At 44.5% G+C, this 18,912-nt stretch overlaps 1 protein-coding gene across 1 annotated transcript in view; it reads right to left on the bottom strand.

Moving 5' to 3' along the window:
• rnf41 (ring finger protein 41) overlaps window positions 1-18,912 on the bottom strand; it is a 31,318-nt gene that overhangs the window by 4,217 nt on the left and 8,189 nt on the right. Inside the window, exons 2-4 of the mRNA XM_078534412.1 lie at window positions 4,775-4,893; window positions 1,907-2,178; window positions 1,624-1,717 (exon numbers count right to left, since the gene is read on the bottom strand). Coding sequence (XP_078390538.1) covers window positions 1,624-1,717; window positions 1,907-2,178; window positions 4,775-4,864 — 456 coding nt within the window. The 5' untranslated portion in view covers window positions 4,865-4,893. The remainder of the gene's footprint in view (window positions 1-1,623; window positions 1,718-1,906; window positions 2,179-4,774; window positions 4,894-18,912) is intronic.

The following is an 18,912-nucleotide window of genomic DNA, read 5'->3' as shown; positions in this document are numbered from 1 at the left end:
ATAATCCTGCTCTTAAAAATGGGTAGTTTTAGGCATGAGTTGTGTTCAACGTGTGGAGACTCCATTTAAAACAGACTATTTGCTGTGTAAATAGATTCTGCTGTCCTGTTTTTAAATTCAGTTGCTGAATATTCTCCCTGTAAACTAAATCTTCAAGGGAGGTTTTAAAATCAAGTTAGGTTTTAAAATCAAGATAGGTTAAATCACTGCAACCATATTATTCCTGTGCATGAGTTATACCATACATAGCGACTGTCAACAGTAGCGAACATCATTGTGTACTCATTCAAAACAATAGTTTTAATACAAGACAAGAAAGCCCTGGTCTCACTAACAAAGGTCAAACTGATTAAATGATTTGCATTCATTTTAGTGAATTCTAAGGTAAAACATTTTTAAAAATATTTATTTGCATCCCAATCCTATTACTGTAGTTTCTCAAGAACAAATCTTCATGATCTTAAATTAGCTTAGCAAGAGGAAATAACTGACAAGTTTCACGATGGCCACAACAGATGCAACCAATCTTTTGAAGATGCTGCCAAGAGTTGCTCTCTGGATTTTATCCCCATCCTCCTCTTCATTTCGAAATCACCTGTCAAGAAGCCAACAGGATTTTAAGCCCCTGCTATTGAATGAAGGGTGCATGAGAAGAGCATAGGTTCACTCACGTCACACAAATTCTCATCCCCTTGAATGGCCAGCTCATTGCTCATGGACACTTTCACTAATCAGCACGGCCAAGATCAGCACTTCACTTGGTGTTGTGGAGAAGGGTTAAAAAAAAAAGAGAGAAAGGGGTAGATCTTCCATGACAATGGTGCAGTGCGTAAATGGATTGCGCTGTTAAATTAACATCTAGAAATCAGCTTACATACTCCATATACCTGACGCTTTTATTTTCTCCTCTTCCTGAATGCTTTTCCTGTGCCACGAATTATTCTGAAACCAAGTGGACTGAATGAAGGTGGTAAAATTGGCCTCTGGCTGGCTGGGTAGGTTGTGAAGGGGAGGAGAGTATTCCTGCTCCCAATTATGGCGTAGTGGTAATGTCACTGGACTAGTATTCCAGAGACCCACCTCAGCAGATGGTGAAATTTGAATTCAATAAAAATCTGGAATTAGGAGTCTGATGATGACCACAAAACCAATCCCAATTGTCATAAAACCCATCTGGTTCACTAATGTCCTTTAGGGAAGGAAATCTGCTGTCCTCACCTGGTCTGGTCTACATGTGACTCCAGACCCGCAGCGATGTGATTGACGCTTAAATGCCCTCTGAACAAGGGCAATTAGGGATGGACAATAAATGCTGCCTACCCAACAATGCCCACATCCCATGAGTGAACAAAAAAAAGAAATTGCAATGAAAATCCTTCGAGGAATGAGTGGATATCAAGTAGGTCCAGGATAAGACATGGCTATGATGCCAATTGATATTCATTGTCTTCTGGGTGCAATGAAGAATGGCCATTTAGGAGCAGTACCAAAGGACTACCAGCACCCAGAGAACACCCAGCCACAAGGAGGGATAAAGGCAAGTTAAATCAAGACAAAAAACATGTTAAAAAGGGGACAATTTTTCTTTCCAATTCTCTCAAGGCTGGCTTGCCAGTACCTTACCCAAGGGACCATTTTCATGTGTGAGCCAGAGTATCCCAGTCTCTGCCAGCCCTTTGCCAAAAGACCAGCAATGGTGACAGGTAGCACCTCACCACTGCAGTGGCCAAGATGGACAAACTCAGGTCAGGCTAGAGATCAGAGCTGGCACCTTCTTGAGGCATGTGGCTCATTATCAGCACTACGTTCTACGCTCATTCACCCAAACAAAAAAATACACAAGCATCAAAACAGGGTTCTGATAGTTTGACTATGCTGCATAGCTGAAAGGAATTGAGAAACTCACCCACATCCCTGCTCACACGTCACAGGTCGCTTCGGATTGTGCTCGCAATCGTTAAGGTGAGAGCTCAACTGGTCAAGGCGCACCACAGCCGTGCAGCCGTAGCTGGCGTTGTCGCAGGTGATCTGCAGTTTGGACAGCATGTTCCTCATGATGCGGGGGACAGGTCGAAGGTGGGCTAGGGTAACAACGCTGCGATCCACTGGGCAGGTCTGCTGCTGAGAGAACCACTGGGTGATGCAGGCATTGCAAAACGCATGCTCACAGTGTGGCGCCTAGGAAAGAGCAGGGGAGACAGCAAATGAACCAACGAGAGAGAACAAATAAACAAAACAGCACAAGTCATCTGGAAATCCAATTTGCGGTGACCCAATTTAAGCGCACTCGGGCTCTATTTAACAAAAGCAGATCTGCTTCCACAAACACACATGGCTATAAATCCACATGATATGATCAAGAAATGCATAGATTGCCAAGATTGGAATGCACAAAGAAACTCAATATGCTGCCACCCACATAATCTTCCTCAGTAAGTATGGAGATGAACACTGGCCAGACATGAAGCTCCTTTAATGAAATTCAAGGTTAAAAAAACGTCTACGGCATTGTCAAGGAGCCAAATTTTATGATGCAGTCAATATCAAAGTACCATTTTGAGCTAGTCAGTTTCTTCCGTAATCTTTTTAAAAGGTGCCCCATCAAATCTATCACCCATCTCTTCATTGGGATCAAATGAAAAAGCTAGTGGATCTGTACTAATTTACTCATTGAAAATTACATTGAGACAAGACTATAAAGTGGGGTGAGGAAAGGGAGAACCACAAAAACTACTCAGGCTTCAGAGGTGAGGCCCGATTTCCTCTTCACAATGTCGTTTTCAGAACAGCATTTATCCAGTTCAAATTAAAGGATTAACCTTCCCTCAACCAGTTTAAAAACTTACAGCAGTAGCTAGCAAACTAGGACAAATATCAAACTCAATGAGCTTAAATTAAAAATCTTATTTCCCTTTAAAACACATCAACTCTTTGCCTCTCCTACTTGGCTCATATCTGCATCCTGCAACTGAGACACACAAACCACAAAATTATCAAAGTTCTCACCTGGGAACATTACAAGGCTTCCTCGCTGTGAACAAAGACTAGTTTTCCACATTTCCCCTTCACTCTGTCCATCACACACTCAGCTCCAATGCGTTTACATGAATATTGTGCTCTCAAAACATTAACTTGAGTTAACAAGTACAGTTAAGTCCTTTTATCTATCTGGCTGCAATTCTTGGAATCCAAATAATGCAGTTACTAATTTGTCACTGTGCAATAATTCCTGCCCCTAATTCTTCTCTTTCTCCTCTCAGGTCAGTGCATACCATTCACTTGGAGTGGCGACACATCGTCAAGCCAATTACAAACCGCCACAATTCCATAAATAGAAAGCTTGTTGCATGCAGTAATTAGCAAGTCTATTACAATCCTCAGCACGAAAGTGCCAATTCACAAGGCGGAAGTTACAGGGGTTTATTCCGAAATGTTGCTTTCAGATTGAGTCCATTTTGTATTGCTCCCCCCCGCCAATGCTCATTTCAATGCCAGCTCCCTCCCCCAACTAACTTATTAAATAAAGGATATGAAATTCCACCGTCTCCAAAGGCCATAAAAGATCAGGCCTCTGCACTCGGAATTAGCCAATAGGAGGTGCACACTTACCACACTCCACTAAAGCATTGGAAAGGAGGGTGGGAAATTAGCAGATGAGAGAGAGTGCTTTCCTGCAAACATACTGTAAAGCGGGATTGAAATCATACAGTTCATAACATAAGAAATAGGAGCAGGAGTAGGCGAGGCCCGCAAGGGCCTATCAGTAGGCCATTTGACAACAGGGAGAGCAGCAGTAGAGCTGATCCCAGCCCTGGTCTCATGTAACAAATATGCACTGCTACCAGAGGTAAAGAGATAGAGACTGAGAGCAGGAACTCTGATCGACTGCCCCCTCCCTAACTAAGTAGCACCTCTGCGATTGCTCTAGCCAAGATCAGGGATCAAACCAGAGATTGTTGGTCTGTATGGCTCATTTTCCCACTGTATAACCCATCTAGGGAGTCCTACTAATTCTGCCTATAAGGAATCGTGGCTGTCACTATATTCAGTAAGCACTTGTACATACATTGTATGATATCACCACCCACAACTGATTATAGTTGCCGTGGAGAAGGTTTACTATCTAGAAGAGACCAGTTTCTCTCCTCAGATGCTGACCAATCTATTGTGCATTTTGGGCATTGGCAGTTTTTCTTTCTTCTCCTCCTCCTCCCTCCACTTCCCCCACCCACCACCCCCAGACTTTTTACATGTCCAAATATTACGCAGTGCCTTGGAGCTCAAGAGCCACTTGATTCACAATTTCTATTTAAAACTTCTGAGAGATTTTATATGGCTCTGCAACGTAGGAAGCATTCCATTAATCTCCTGACCGTGCAGATTTCTGACGCAGCACAGCTGCAGTCATTGCAGCCCTGCATCAATAGATCACACTCACCCAAGGAGATTTGATGGACAGCATTTCCCAGTTTACAGCCCAAACTCCCATCCCTTTACCCTGGACGAAACATTAAAATTAGAAATACAAGAAGCATTCAGATAACATGGTCAAATGAGCCAGTGTGATCTGAACTTTGTTTCTGATAGCTCCTCTGTGAACCTCTCATTATTTTCTCAATTTAAAATAAAGACGCTTGCACGATCAGGCATGGTTGTGATGCCCTCCACAGTTGAATAGTTTGCTGATTAAAAGATTTTGGTACTTTGGGCACCAAGATTATTTGAGATCCCTCTGCACAACCAACCTCATCTCCACCAACCCAAATTTACTCACCTGTACAGGTTCTTCCAAAACCCAACTACAAATCGGACATATCAAATCTTCATCCACCTCGCCCTGAAACCGATTGACGTCGTACCCCATGGCTCATACTGCAACAGGCTTAGGAGTTTCTGGTAAAAGAAAAACCATTGCATTATTGCATTCGTTTGCAATAAGTTCCATTGTTTGGTATAAAGAGGTTCATCCCTAAATGCACTAAAAAAAATGCAAAAACCTCAATTACAGACACACAATAAAGCGTGTGAAAACTTTTACATTTGGTGTTAGTTTCCTCCTTGGACAGTCTGAACTGACTCCAAAAAAAAACAAGAAAACTTAAGGGAATTAATGATTCTAACTGGATCATATACAGTAACTTCAAACACGTCTGCCACATTGCATCCGTTTTAAATCTTCCACAACACACCCAATTCCAAACACATCATTTTGCTCATTCTGTGTTCCTCCTCTCCACCCCAACCAAAAGAAAAGTCTCGCTCTTTGATTTCTCTTCCACCACCACCCCACCCCCCCAATACTCCCATCACAAATTTAAGCTGCACCAGTAATTTCTTACCATTTCAGGAAACTCTTTTGGAAACACAATGCACGTTTGCATACAAGGCTCTTCTTCAAAACTGAAACTTGCAGTCATGTAAAAACTCTGTCTCGATGCTAACCTTCCCAGGCAAACTGCAGAGGATTGAGGATAGTGGTAGCAGAACGCAGCTTTAATGTAGCACAGCAGCAAACTGCTCATCTATTATTTTAATGGCATCAGATGTCCTGGGCTGGAAGCAAGCCAACATGTAGCGATGAATTTGGGCGAAGTAAACATTTTCTCAGTTGCTCCCAGCTCTGCCGCTGTAGCTTAGAGCCTTGCTTCTCCAACTCCCTTCCACAGTTAACTCCACTCTGTTTCGAGTGGAACAGTGAGAGAGGATAGCAACAACTGCAGGGTAAATATAATACCATCCCCTCCCCTTGGGTTATAAAAGGAAAACCTTGACCAAAAAAAAAACCACCATGCGTCATCTCCTCTCAGGCTGTACTTGGAAACCCCATTAAAAAAGCATTAACAGATCACGCCAGATCATGCTCAGTATAAACAGCTTCTGCACCTCAGGAATCACTAGCTTTCATATTTGTACACCCTGTTTTTTTTTTAAAAAAAGGTTGGGGGGAAAGGAGCATAGAGGTGTCAACAGTCTTCCCAACTTCAACTTTTAAAAGGTAACATATCTGCCTCAGCACAGGGATTTACCTCCTTTTCAAAAATCATTACAACGCATAAGGAGGCCATTCTTCCCATCAAGTCCATGCTGGCTCTCTGTAGAGCAATCCAGTGAGTCCCATTCCCTCACTCTATCCCCATAGCCCTGCAAGTTTATTTCCCTCAAGTACCTATCCAATTTCCTTATCCAAGCCTGTCAATCTTGTACTCCTCTATCAGGTCTCCCCTTAATCCTCTTGCTCCAAGGAGAATGACCCCAATTTCTCCAATCTAACTTTGTATCTAAAATCCCACATCCCTGGAACCACTCTAATAACCCGGAACCACTCATCCCTGAACCACTCTAGCTCCTTCTACAGCACCTTCCAAACCCTCGATCTCTACAACCTAGAAGGACAAGGGCAGCAGACACATGGGAACACCACCACCTGCAAGTTCCCCTCCATGCCACTCAACATCCTGACTTAGAACTATATCGTCATTCCTTCATGGTCACTAGCAGCACTATGGATGTACCCACACCACATGGACTGCAGTAATTCAAGGCTGCGGCTCACCATCACTTTCTCAAGGGCAATTAGGGATTAGCAATAAATACTGGCCTTGCCAGCAACACGTGAGAATGGATTTTTTAAAATAAGAATGATAGTTGGTTCAGGGAAGCCACTTAAATATAAAAGCATCTAATCTTGGGTGAGAATGTGATGTCTCTTATAATCCAAGGCCTTGTGACTGCTCATTTTAAGGTTACCTAGGGAGATGCAAAAAGGGAAGACATCTTCCTTAGAGATATATGCCAGCAAGGGAATCAATGGTTTCTGGAGACAGACAAGGCAGCAGCTGCAGCTGTGGGGTGATGAAGAACAGAGGAAGTGCTTGGCTGAAAATGGAGCAAGAGTGATAGCGATCAAATTTTAAAAATTCAGTCATGGGATCTGGGTGTCGCTGGCTAGGCCAGCTTTTATTGCCCATCCCTAGTTGCCCTTGAGAAGGTGGTAGTGAGTTGCCTTCTTGAACCGCTGCAGTCCATGTGGTGTAGGAACACCCACAGTGCTGTTGGGAAGGGAGTTCCAGGATTTTGACCCAGCGACAGTGAAGGAACGGCCGATATATTTCCACGTCAGGATGGTGAGCAGCTGGGAGGGGAACTTGCAGGTGGTGGTGTTCCCATGTGTCTGCTGCCCTTGTCCTTCTAGGTGATAGAGGTCGTGGGTTTGGAAGGTGCTGCCTAAGGAGCCTTGGCGAGCTGCTGCAGTGCAACTTGTAGATGGTATACACTGCTGCCGCTGTGTGGTGGTGGAGGGAGTGAATGTTTGTGGATGGGGTGCCAGTCAAGCGGGGTTGCTTTGTCCTGGATGGTGTCAAGCTTCTTTAGTTTTGTTGGAGCTGCACTCATCCAGGCAAGTGGAGAGTATTCCATCACAATCCTGACTTGTGCCTTATAGATGGCAGACAGGCTTTGGGGAGTCAGGAGGTGAGTTACTCGCCACAGGATTCCTAGCCTCTGACCTGCTCTTGTAGCCACAGTATTTTTATGGCTAGTCCAGTTCAGTGTCTGGTCAATGGTAACTCCCCAGGATGTTGATAGTGGGAGATTCAGCAATGGTAATGCCATTGAATGCCAAGGAGTGATGGTCAGATTCTCTCTTGTTGGAGATAGTCATTGCCTGGCACTTGTGTGGTGCGAATGTTACTTGCCACTTGTCAGCCCAAGCCTGGATGTTGTCCAGGTCTTGCTGCACATGGACACGGACTGTTTCAGTATCTGAGGAATCACGAATGGTGAACATTGTGCAATCATCAGCGAGCATCCCCACTTCTGACCTTATGATGGAAGGAAGGTCATTGATGAAGCAGCTGAAGATGGTTGGGCCTAGGACACTACCCTGAGGAACTCATCCATTTTGGTCTGGGCTGGAAAATTCCAGTGACCAGCTAAACTGGAGGAAATCACTAGTGCAAGAAACATGCATGCATGCATTCCTCATTATCTTCAATTCTCTGCCCGAAGGCAGGTCTGACCCACAGCACTGCAACCTCCACCACGGGTAGGGCAAGGAGGCAGGTCCCGAATCCATCCCAGCTGGAATGGGGATCAAACCCCACATCTTTTGCATTAATCTGATCCAGACTGGCTGTCCAGCCAACCAGCAGCCCCCAAAGAGTCCAAGTTGCTGTGGCAACATACACTTTTACATGCTCGTAGTCTGGAGCTATGGATACTGATGGTAGAGGCTCCAATTTCTTTCCATCACATGGCTGACTAGGAATCTCTCCCACCCTTACTGCTTGCCATTGGTGTGTCGGAAAGATTTGCAGGTTGATGACCTTGGCCATCAAGTCTGGAGTGGATCTTGAACCCAGAGCTTCTGGCTTAGTCAGGAACACTACCCACTGCATCATAAGAGCTCCTTGTATTCATTCCTCCATCACCAATCATTTGCTTCTAGATTCTCTAGGGTTGAGTGCACTTTGACTCTCGCCCCACAGATCAGCTGATAGATTTGTGAAGAAGCCAATGTAGCGAGTAACACGATACCACACTTGGGTCATTGGTGTGCTGTAGGTAGACCAGAGCCAACATAGGTCAGTAAGCACAGGGGTGTTGGGTGAATGAGTAAAGACATGGGTAGTAGTGTTTTGGATGACCTAAAGTTTATGGAAGAGCATGGAAAGCTGGCCAAAGAGAGTGGTGGAATAGTTGAGACTTGCACCAAGAGGTGGATGCTCTCTGTGCAACTGGCATACAGGTGCCAACATCAGACCCCAGCTCCCAATTTTATTCTGGGCATAGATGGTTGAGCGAGCTCCCTTCCCTGAAGCATCGATGTCCTTCAGGAATTAAAGAGCCCTCTACCCATATCTGGTCTGGCATACACGACTCCAGCCGCACACAATAGGATTCTTAATGCGTTTAGAGGTGGCCAAGCAAGTAGCTCAGCTGTGCAAACAAACCATGCCGAGGAAAATTAAGGATGTGCAGCCTGGTGAGCATCACCCATACCCAGAAAACAAATGAAAATACACAGTTAATATGTTTTGGCTTGGACATCAGCAAAATGCCCTGCACCTGAACCAGACCAGTCTCAATTTAACATCTCGTCTGAAAGACATCACCTTCAACAATGCAGTATGGAGTGTGGAATATTCCATGGTTAAGATACATTACTCGCAGACTGCTTACAACACTAACCAGAAACCACAAAATCAAACTAGACCAGTCTGTTCAAACACCATTGTAATCTGGTGTATTTGAGATTCTGATGCCCAAACAGGAAAACATTAAAGACAACATATTCATCAGAAACATATTTAGTCTGATAGCACACATGGATAAAACAGTAGTATGAACTTCCCTGCATCCACTTGTGCTGCAATTCATCCAATTCCCCAATGCTGCTCCACATCAAGAGTTACCAATCTAGCTCCGAGAAAAGACTAGTTCAACAGAATAAGCATAGATTCGCCCCATCACACCCGCATTCCCCACCCACCGCAGTTAATCTTGCAGCACAGCCCACCATTTAGCCGATCATTGTGTCAGCTTTTTGAAAGAGTTATCCAATGCAGCCCATTGTAACCTCCCATCTCCATTTCCCTGCAAATTTCCCCGCACCTTCAAGTATTTATCCAATTCCCCTTTTGAAAATTCCTATTGAATCCACGTCCACCGCCCTTTCAGACAGCACCTTCCAGATCACAATTTGCTATGCAAAAAAAAAAGCTCATCTTCCCTCTGGTTCTTTTGCCAATTCTGTGTACTCTGGTTACCAACCCATCTGCCACTGGAAACTATTTCTCCCTCTCTATTCTATGAAAACCCTGCATAAATTTTGAATGCCTTGATTAAATCTCTCCCTTAACCATCTCTGCCACAAGGAGGACAATCCCAGCCTTTTCAGTTTTGCCACATAATTCCCCCTCTTTGCCATTTCTCTCCCGATCCATCCCATTCCACTCAGTCTCTATGCTAACTGGAACCAAGAGAAAAGCTACAGGTAGCAGTCTCAAAACACATTGCATGCCCCCAGCCACCACCAACATTTAGCATTAATAGCAGTTGAGAAAATACAGCTTGGCAACTGGTAAACATCTTTCTCAGTAACTAGGTGACACATGAAAAGACAATCGCCTAATGTCTTTTCCACAAAGACACACACACAAAAGGAAAGAACATTTAAGATATAAACAACTGACATGATTCACACAAGTGGAAAATAAGAGACTGAATGAGCTTGGCAGCCAGCACACAGCATTCTCAAGAGACCGTCCACTCCCACACTCAAATTGCAGACTCTTCTCCCTCAGCCCAAAATATTCCATACTCTTCCCACAAAGTTAAAGGGACCCAGTTCCACTTTCCACAATCAAAAGCTGTGGATTTTGTATGAGATGGGGGGGAAAAACCATCATACAAAGGGGTCTGAGGCATCTAATTACTCTTTGGGACCTGTACAAGTATATATTGCTGTACTTTAGACAGTCTATAAGTAGCATTCACAACAAAGAGAATATGCAATGCTTCCAGAACCATCTCAGTTGCATTGATGCCGAATTACCAACATTCTTCTGAAAGCAAAGCTTCTATTTTAACAAGTGGGACTCCATTCCCCACGGCGAGCTATGCTCTGGCTGTAGATGGGGTGGAACACACAATGGTCACTTCAGCCCACCCATGTGCAAACTGGTAAGCCCAGCAAGGGCTGCTTGACTCTGGAAAAAAGGACTGCAGTTTTAACACTTGGTTGCACAGCAGCAATACTCAGTGTGAAAGTGAGCAATGCTCCCATTCCCATTCAGTCCCACTTGTGAAGCACAGCCTTCAAAAGCACATTCCTGTCCATCAGCCATGGGCTTTACATGTTACATACAATTCCCCATCTCTCTAAATATCCCTCAACTGCAATGTTCTAGTCTCAAGCAGCCTTTTGTATTCTGACACTATTAACAGTTACCTAAAAACAGGGTTGGGCAACCTTTTATCCTTTGTCTAATTTTATGACAGTCATTCCCCTTCTTTTCTGCCTCCCACACAAGAGACTGACTTATATTCCTAATGTGTCCACTTCCTCATGAATCAAAAAAAACCTCATCTTCCTCCCCCCACCCTCCTGAAAACCATCTTGATTCAAGTCAACTCTGCTTGTTTGACTTTTACACCTTAAAAGACTTCTGTCTTATTGACTCATAACCTACATAGTTTTAGAATCATAAAGGTCTACAGCACAGGAAAAGGCCATTCAGCCCATCGAGTCTGCACCAGTCAAACAAGTACCTAACTATTCTAATCCCATTTTCCAGCACTAGGCCCATAGCCTTGTATGCCACGGCATCACAAGTGCACATCCAAATACTTCTTAAATGTTATGAGGGTTTCTGCCTCTACCACCCTTTCAGGCAGCGAGTTCCAGATTCCCACCACCCTCTGGGTGAAAAAATTCTTCCTCACATCCCCTCTAAACCTCCTGCCCCTTACCTTAAATCTATGCCCCCTGGTTATTGATCCCTCCACCAAGGGGAAAAGTTCCTTCCGGTCTACCCTATCTATGCCCCTCAATTTTATACACCTCAATCATGTCTCCCCTCAATCTCCTCTGCTCCAGAGAAAATAACCCCAGTCTATCCAATCTCTCCTCATAACTAAAACTCTCCAACCCAGGCAACATTCTGCCAAATCTCCTCTGCACTCTCTCTAGTGCAATCACATCCTTCCTATAATGCGGATTCCAGAACTGTACGCAATACTCTAGCTGTAGCCTAACCATGTTTTATACAGTTCCAGCATAGCCTCCCTGCTCTTATATTCTATGCCTCAGCTAATAAAGGCAAGTGTCCCATATGCCTTCTTAACCACCTTATCTACCTGTCCCACTACCTTAAGGGACCGGTGGACGTGCACACCAAGGTTCCTCTGATCCTTGGTGCTTCCCATGGTCCTATCATTCATCGTGTATTCCCGTGCCTTGTTTGTCCTGCCCAAGTGCAGCACCTCACACTTATCTGGATTAAATTCCATTTGCCACTGATCAGCCCATCTATATCCTCCTGTAATCTAAGGCTATCCTCCTCACTATTTACCACCCCATCAATTTTCATGTCATCCACGAACTTACTGATCAACCCTCCTACATTCAAGTCTAAATCGTTTATGTATACCGCAAACAGCAAGGGACCCAACACCGATCCCTGCGGAACCCCACTGGACACAGGCATCCAGTCACAAAAACATCCCTCGACCATCACCCTCTGCTTCCTGCCACTCAGTCAATTCCGGATCCAATTTGCCAAATTGCCTTGGATCCCATGGGCTCTTGCCTTCGTTGTCAGTTTCCCATGTGGGACCTTATCAAAAGCCTTGCTGAAGTCCAAGTAGACTACGTCAAATGCATTGCCCTCATCTACACACCTGGTCACCTCTTCAAAAAATTCAATCAAATTGGTCAGACATGACCTCCCCTTAACAAAACCATGCTGACTGTCCTTGATTAATCCCTGCCTCTCCAAGTGTAGATTAATTCTGTTCCTCAGAATTGCTTCCAATAGTTTCCCCACCACAGAGGTTAGACTGATTGGCCTGTAGATCCCTGGTTTATCCCTTCCTCCCTTCTTGAATAACGGTACCACATTGGCTGTCCTCCAGTCCTCTGGCACCTCTCCTGTGGCCAGAGAGGTATTGAAATTATTGCCAGCGCCCCTGCTATCTCCTCCCTTGCCTCACACAACAGCCTGGGATACATTTCATCCGGGCCTGGAGAGTTATCTACTTTTAAGCCTGACAGATGACTTAGAACCTCCTCCCTTTCTATGCTAATTTATTTCATTATATCACAGTCCTTCTGCCTGATTTCCATACCCACGTCATCCCTCTCACTTGTGAACATCGACACAAAGTATTTATTTAGAACTCTACCTACGTCTTCTGGCTCCACACACAAATTACTACCATGGTCCCTAATGGGGTTCCCTAGTTATCCTTTCACTCTTAATGTACTTGTAAAATAAAGGAAAATCCAAAGTTATTTTACCTGCCAATGTTTTTTTCATGCCCCCTTTTTGCTCTCCTAATTTCCTTTCTAAGTTCCTCCCTACACATTCTATACACCTCTAGGGCTTCCGCTGTTTTGAGCCCTTGGTATCTGCCATAAGCCTCCCTTTTTCTCTTTATCCAATCCTTTATATCCCTCAACATCCAGGATTCCCTGGAAATGTTGGTCCCACCCTTTATCTTTACTGGAATATGTTGGCCCTGTACTCTCCCGTTTCCTTCTTGAATGAGTTCCACTGCTCTGGCGCAGATTTACTTAAAAGTAGCTGCTGCCAGTCCACTCTGGCCAAATCATATCTGATCTTATTAAAATTGGCCTTGCCCCAATTTAGAACTCTGATTTCTGGCCCATTCTTGTCCTTTTCCATAACAACCTTGAATCTAACAGAGTTATGATCATTATCTGCAAAATGTTCCCCCACTGATACCTCTACCACTTGCCCGGCTTCATTCCCTAAAATTAAGTCCAGGACCTCCCCCTCTCTTGTAGGACCTTCTACGTACTGGCTAAAAACAGTGGCAGAATCGGACAGAGTCAGCATGGATTTACGAAAGGGAAATTGCTTGACAAATCTACTGGAATTTTTCGAGGATGTAACTAGTAGAGTTGATGAGGGGGAGCCAGTGGATGTGGTTTATTTGGACATTCAGAAGGCTTTCAACAAAGTCCCACATAAGAGATTGGCGTGTAAAATTAAAGAGCATGGGATTGGGGGTAGTGTATTGAGATGGATAGAAAACTGGTTGACAGACAGGAAACAAAGAGTATGAATAAACAGGTCTTTTTCCGAATGGCAGGCAGTGACTAGTGGGGTACCGCAGGGATCGGTGCTGGGACCCCAGTTATTCACAATATATATTAATGATTTAGATGAGTGAACTAAATGTAATATCTCCAAATGTGCAGATGACACAAAGCTGGGTGGGAGGGTGAGCTGTGAGGAGGATGCAGAGATGCTTCAGTGTGATTTGGACAAGCTGAGTGAGTGGGCAAATGCATGGCAGATGCAGTATAATGTGGATAAACGTGAGGTTATCCACTTTGGTAGCAAAAACAGGAAGGCAGATTATCTGAACGGTTATAAATTGAGAGAGGGGAATGTGCAACAGGACCTGGGTGTCCTTGTACACCAGTCACTGAAGGTAAGCATGCAGGTGCAGCAGGCGGTAAAGAAGGCCAATGGTATGTTGGCCTTCATAGCCAGAGGATTCGAGTACAGGAACAGGGATATCTTGCTGTAATTATACAGGGCCTTGGTGAGACCACACCTGGAATAGTGTGTGCAGTTTTGGTCTCCTTATCCGAGGAAGGATGTTCTTGCTATAGAGAGAGTGCAGTGAAGGTTTACCAGACTGATTCCTGGGGTGGCAGGGCTGACATATGAAGAGAGATTGAGTTGGTTAGGATTATATTCGCTGGAGTTCAGAAGAATGAGGGGGGAATCTCATAGAAACCTATAAAATTCTAACAAGACTAGACAGGGTAGATGTAGGAAGGATGTTCCCGATGGTGGGGGGTGGAGTCCAGAACCAGGGGTCACAGTCTGAGGATACAGGGTAGACCATTTAGGACTGAGATGAGGAGAAATTTCTTCACCCAGAGAGTGGTGAGCCTGTGGAATTCGCTACCACAGAAAGTAGTTGAGACCAAAACATTGTATATTTTCAAGAAGGAGTTAGATATTGCTCTTGGGGCAAAGGGATCAAAGGGTATGGGGAGAAAGCGGGAGCAGGCTATGAGTTGGATGGCCAGCCATGATCATAATGAATGGCAGAGCAGGCTCGAAGGGCCGAATGGCCTACTCCTGCTCTTATTTTCTATGTAAAGCTCTCCTGGATGCATTTTAAAGAATTCTGCTCCCTCTAAACCTATCACACTATGACTAACCCAGTTAATGTTGGGGAAGTTGAAATCCCCCACTATTACTACCCTATTATTTTTACACTTCTCTGAAATTTGCCGACATAGCTGCTCTTCTATCTCTCTGACTGTTTGGGGTCCTATAATACACTCCCAGCAATGTGATTGCTCCTTTTTTGTTTTTCAGTTCTACCCATATGGCTTCATTTGAGGAGCCTTCTAAGATGGTATCCCTCCTTACTGCTGTAATTGATTCCTTGATCAATATTGCGATACCCCCTCCTCTTTTACCTCCTTCCCTGTCTTGCCTGAAGGCCCTTATATCCTGGAATATTGAGCTGCCAATCCTGCCCCTCTCTCAACCATGTCTCTGTGACAGCAATGACATCATATTTCCATGTGTTAATTTGTGCTTTCAACTCATCTGCCTTATTCGTCAGACTTCTTGCATTAAAATAAATGCCATCCAACCTTGCCAAACTCTCTTGTGCCTTAACCGGCCTATAATTTCTATGCCTTCTAGACTCACTTGCTCTCTCTTCTAATTTTGGCTGTGCATCTCCCCCTGCTGAACCTCCTCTCAGGATCCCATCCCCCTGCCAAGTTAGTTTAAACCCTCCCCAACAGCACTAGCAAATCTCCCCGCAAGCATGTTGGTCCCATTCCAGTTCAGGTGCATCCTGTCCGCCTTGTACAGGTCCCACTGTCCCCAGAAACGGTCCAAATGTCAAAGAAATCTAAAGCCCTCTCTCCTGCACCATCTCTCCAGCCACGCATTCATCTGGACTAACCTCTTATTTCTATACTCACTAGCGCGTGGCACCGGAAGTAATCCAGAGATTACCTTGGAGGTCCTGTTTTTTAATCTGCTTCCTAGCTCCCTAAATTCTGCTTGCAGGGCCTCATCCCACTTTCTACCTATGTTGTTGGTACCAATATGTACCACGATCTCAGTCTGTTTGCCCTCCCCCATTAGAATGCCTTGCAGCCGTTCAGTGACATCCTTGACCCTGGCACCAGGGAGGCAACATACCATCCTGGAGTCACATCCACAGCCGCAGAAATGCCTGTCTGTTCCCCTTACTATCAAATCTCCTACCACTATTGCTCTTCCCCTCTTTTTCCTCCCCCCCTGTGCCGCTGAGCCACTCAGTGCTACGAGCATAGCTGCACTCCCCAGAGGAGCCGTCACTTTCTCCGTTTTCCAACATAGAAAAATGGTTCTCGAGCGAGAAACACCCTGGGGTTTTCCTGACTATCTGCCTGATACCTTTCTTCTGACTGATGGTTACCCATCCCCTCTCTGTCAGCACTTCCGTAAGCTGTGGGGTGACCACGTCTAAAAACCTGCTATCCACAAAACGATGCACCTCAGTGCCTCCAGCTGCCGCTCAAACTCCAAAGCTCAGCTCAGGTAGCTGCAGCCAGTGGCACTTCCCGCACACGTGATCGGTCAGAGCACAAGGAGCGTCTAGGACTTCCCACATGTTGCAGGCGGTACATAACACAGGACTGAGTTGCCCTGCCGTGCCTCTAGTTGAAAAAAAACCCTTGCTTTAAGTTAAGTACAGTAAAAAAAGTTAAATTATTTATGTACTTTAAATAAAAACTAGAACCGTTACCTTTCCTTAGCTTAATCTACTTTAAACTGGAGGAAAAAAAACTGGAGAAAAACACTCACCCACTACTCACTTGACAAAAAAAGTCCCAGTTTGTCTCACACCTTTTTTGTATAGGATCAAGTGAATCTGCAACGTATCCTCTCAGAAACTTCAACAGCCTCCCTATAGTGTAGACCCCAGTACTGTAGTGAGGAGATCCAAAGAGTCTCATCATATCCTCTTGGCTTTTCTATTCTATATCCCATGATAAAATCTAAAATTCCTTTTGCTTTTACTAAAAAAGCATCAACTGGAGGTGCTACCTTTAGTGTTGTGAACCTGTGCCTCTGAATCCCTCTGCTCTTCCATAGCACTGAGCCAACTTCAATTCAGAGGATAATTACTGCTGACATTTCAAATAATCACTCACACTGAATTCCATGTCACTTTTCAGCCTCTCCCTCCCCTTATCAATTTCCTTTCAGCCCAAATGGATATTATGCCTCCATATTTGGGCACCATCTGTAAATCCCGACACCACTCCCTGAAAGCCTACATCCAAATCTGAGACAGTGAACTGAAATGGCTGAGAACTGAACTCCAAGGGACAGCACTACCTACTTCTAACCACACTGAAGAATTCCTGCTCTCTGTTCTTCTCTAGAAAAATTATAGAATCCAGTTTGCTGCTCTTCTCCCAATTCCATACCCCTTAATCTTCTCCAATCTCCCATGTGGTACCCCGTCAAAGGTTTTCTCCAAAGGGCCCACATCCGCTGCACCTACCCAGCTATCATGTCTGTCATCTCCTCAAAATGGGTTCCACAAGGTTTCCCAAGCACATACATCCACACACGCCACTTCCAAAAACCAGAGCCTGAATTTCCTCTCCCCAACCCAGGCACACCATGGCAGAACCAGGCATCCCAACCACTGGATCAGAGAGATCTCAAGGCGAATCATTTCTCCGCAGTCATATCGTTTGTGGGTTAGACAGTCAGGGATGGATTATAAGCAGGAGTAGGGACGAAATACACACCTGTACTTTATCTCCAGGTAAACCATTATTTTTCAGAGTGAGAAATCACTGGCACATCAGGGGTGATGCAGCAATGCAGACGGTAATGGAAACAGTTCGCTGGAGAGAGAAAGAGGAAAGCAAATCAAAATCAGGAGGCTATTGCGGCTCTTCCTCCATATAAACATTCCAAACCATATTCACACTACCCCCTCGACCTTGCTATCTCACACAGCCACTCTATTCCCATTGCCTTGTCTGTGATGAGAGAAATCTCTGATCACTTCCTTGTATCCCTCATCACTCACACCCACCTCCAATCCCACTTTCTTCTGCTCCTGAAAAACAACTCGGGTTCACTTACAATGGTATTTTTAGGTTTTGGCTCTGCATTCGCCACGACTGTTTGGCTCAAATCACACACTCACTTCCATGTTCAATGTCCTTGTCACCAATTAAACACTTGCTCTCTCCCACCATGGACCTTTCCCCACTACAGCCCCCATCTCCACTTCAAAAGGCCCATGGGATTAAGAACATATATTGGTAGCAGAGTTTTGGATGACAAGTTTAATGGAAGATTAATTTTCACCAGAAATGATAAAGGTGAACTTGCGATTTCCCATTTTCCTATTATTTTGCCCCTTCTACTGATTTGAATTCTAGAATAATCAGGACGCAACAGACCATTAAGATGAAAGGCAAAAATACTGCTGATGCTGGAAATCTGAAACAAAAACAAAAAGTGCTGGAAAAACTTAGCAGGTCTGACAGCATCTGTGGAAAGAAAGGCAGAGTTAACATTTCGAGTCCGTATGACTCTTCTTCAGAACTAAAGAAAAGTAAAAATGTGGTGAAATATATACAGTTTTGGCAGGGGGCGGGGGGGAGAGAGGGACAGTGAGGCTGGATAGAAGGCCAGTGATAGGTGGAGGCAAAGGAGACAAGGAGAGATTGCAAAAGATGTCATAAACAAAAGGTCAAGGGGTGTTGATGGTGGTGATACTGGCTAAAGGAGGTACTAATGGTGACATTAAGAGTGGGAATCAGAATGAGCAAGTGACAGATGGCCCTAATGGGGGAGGGGACAGTGTGGGAAAAAACGATCGAAATGGGCCAAAAGGTGGGGATAAAACAATGAATAAAAACGGAAATAAATTTTAAAATAATAATAAAAAAAATAGGTGGGAAAAAATATATATATATATAAAAGTTTTTAAATATTTGAAAAAAGGGGATCAAAAAAAGGGTGAGGATGGAGGAGAAAGCTCATGGTCTGAAGTTGTTGAACTCAGTGTTAAGTCCGGAAGGCTGTAAAGTGTCTAACCAGAAGATGAGGTGCTGTTCCTCCAGTTTGCGTTGAGCTTCACTGGAACATTGCAGCAGGCTAA

The sequence above is a fragment of the Cetorhinus maximus genome, chromosome X, assembly GCF_964194155.1.
Source record: "Cetorhinus maximus chromosome X, sCetMax3.hap1.1, whole genome shotgun sequence".
NCBI classification, from domain to species: Eukaryota; Metazoa; Chordata; class Chondrichthyes; order Lamniformes; family Cetorhinidae; genus Cetorhinus; species Cetorhinus maximus.
This window is presented reverse-complemented; position numbering and strand designations above follow the sequence as displayed.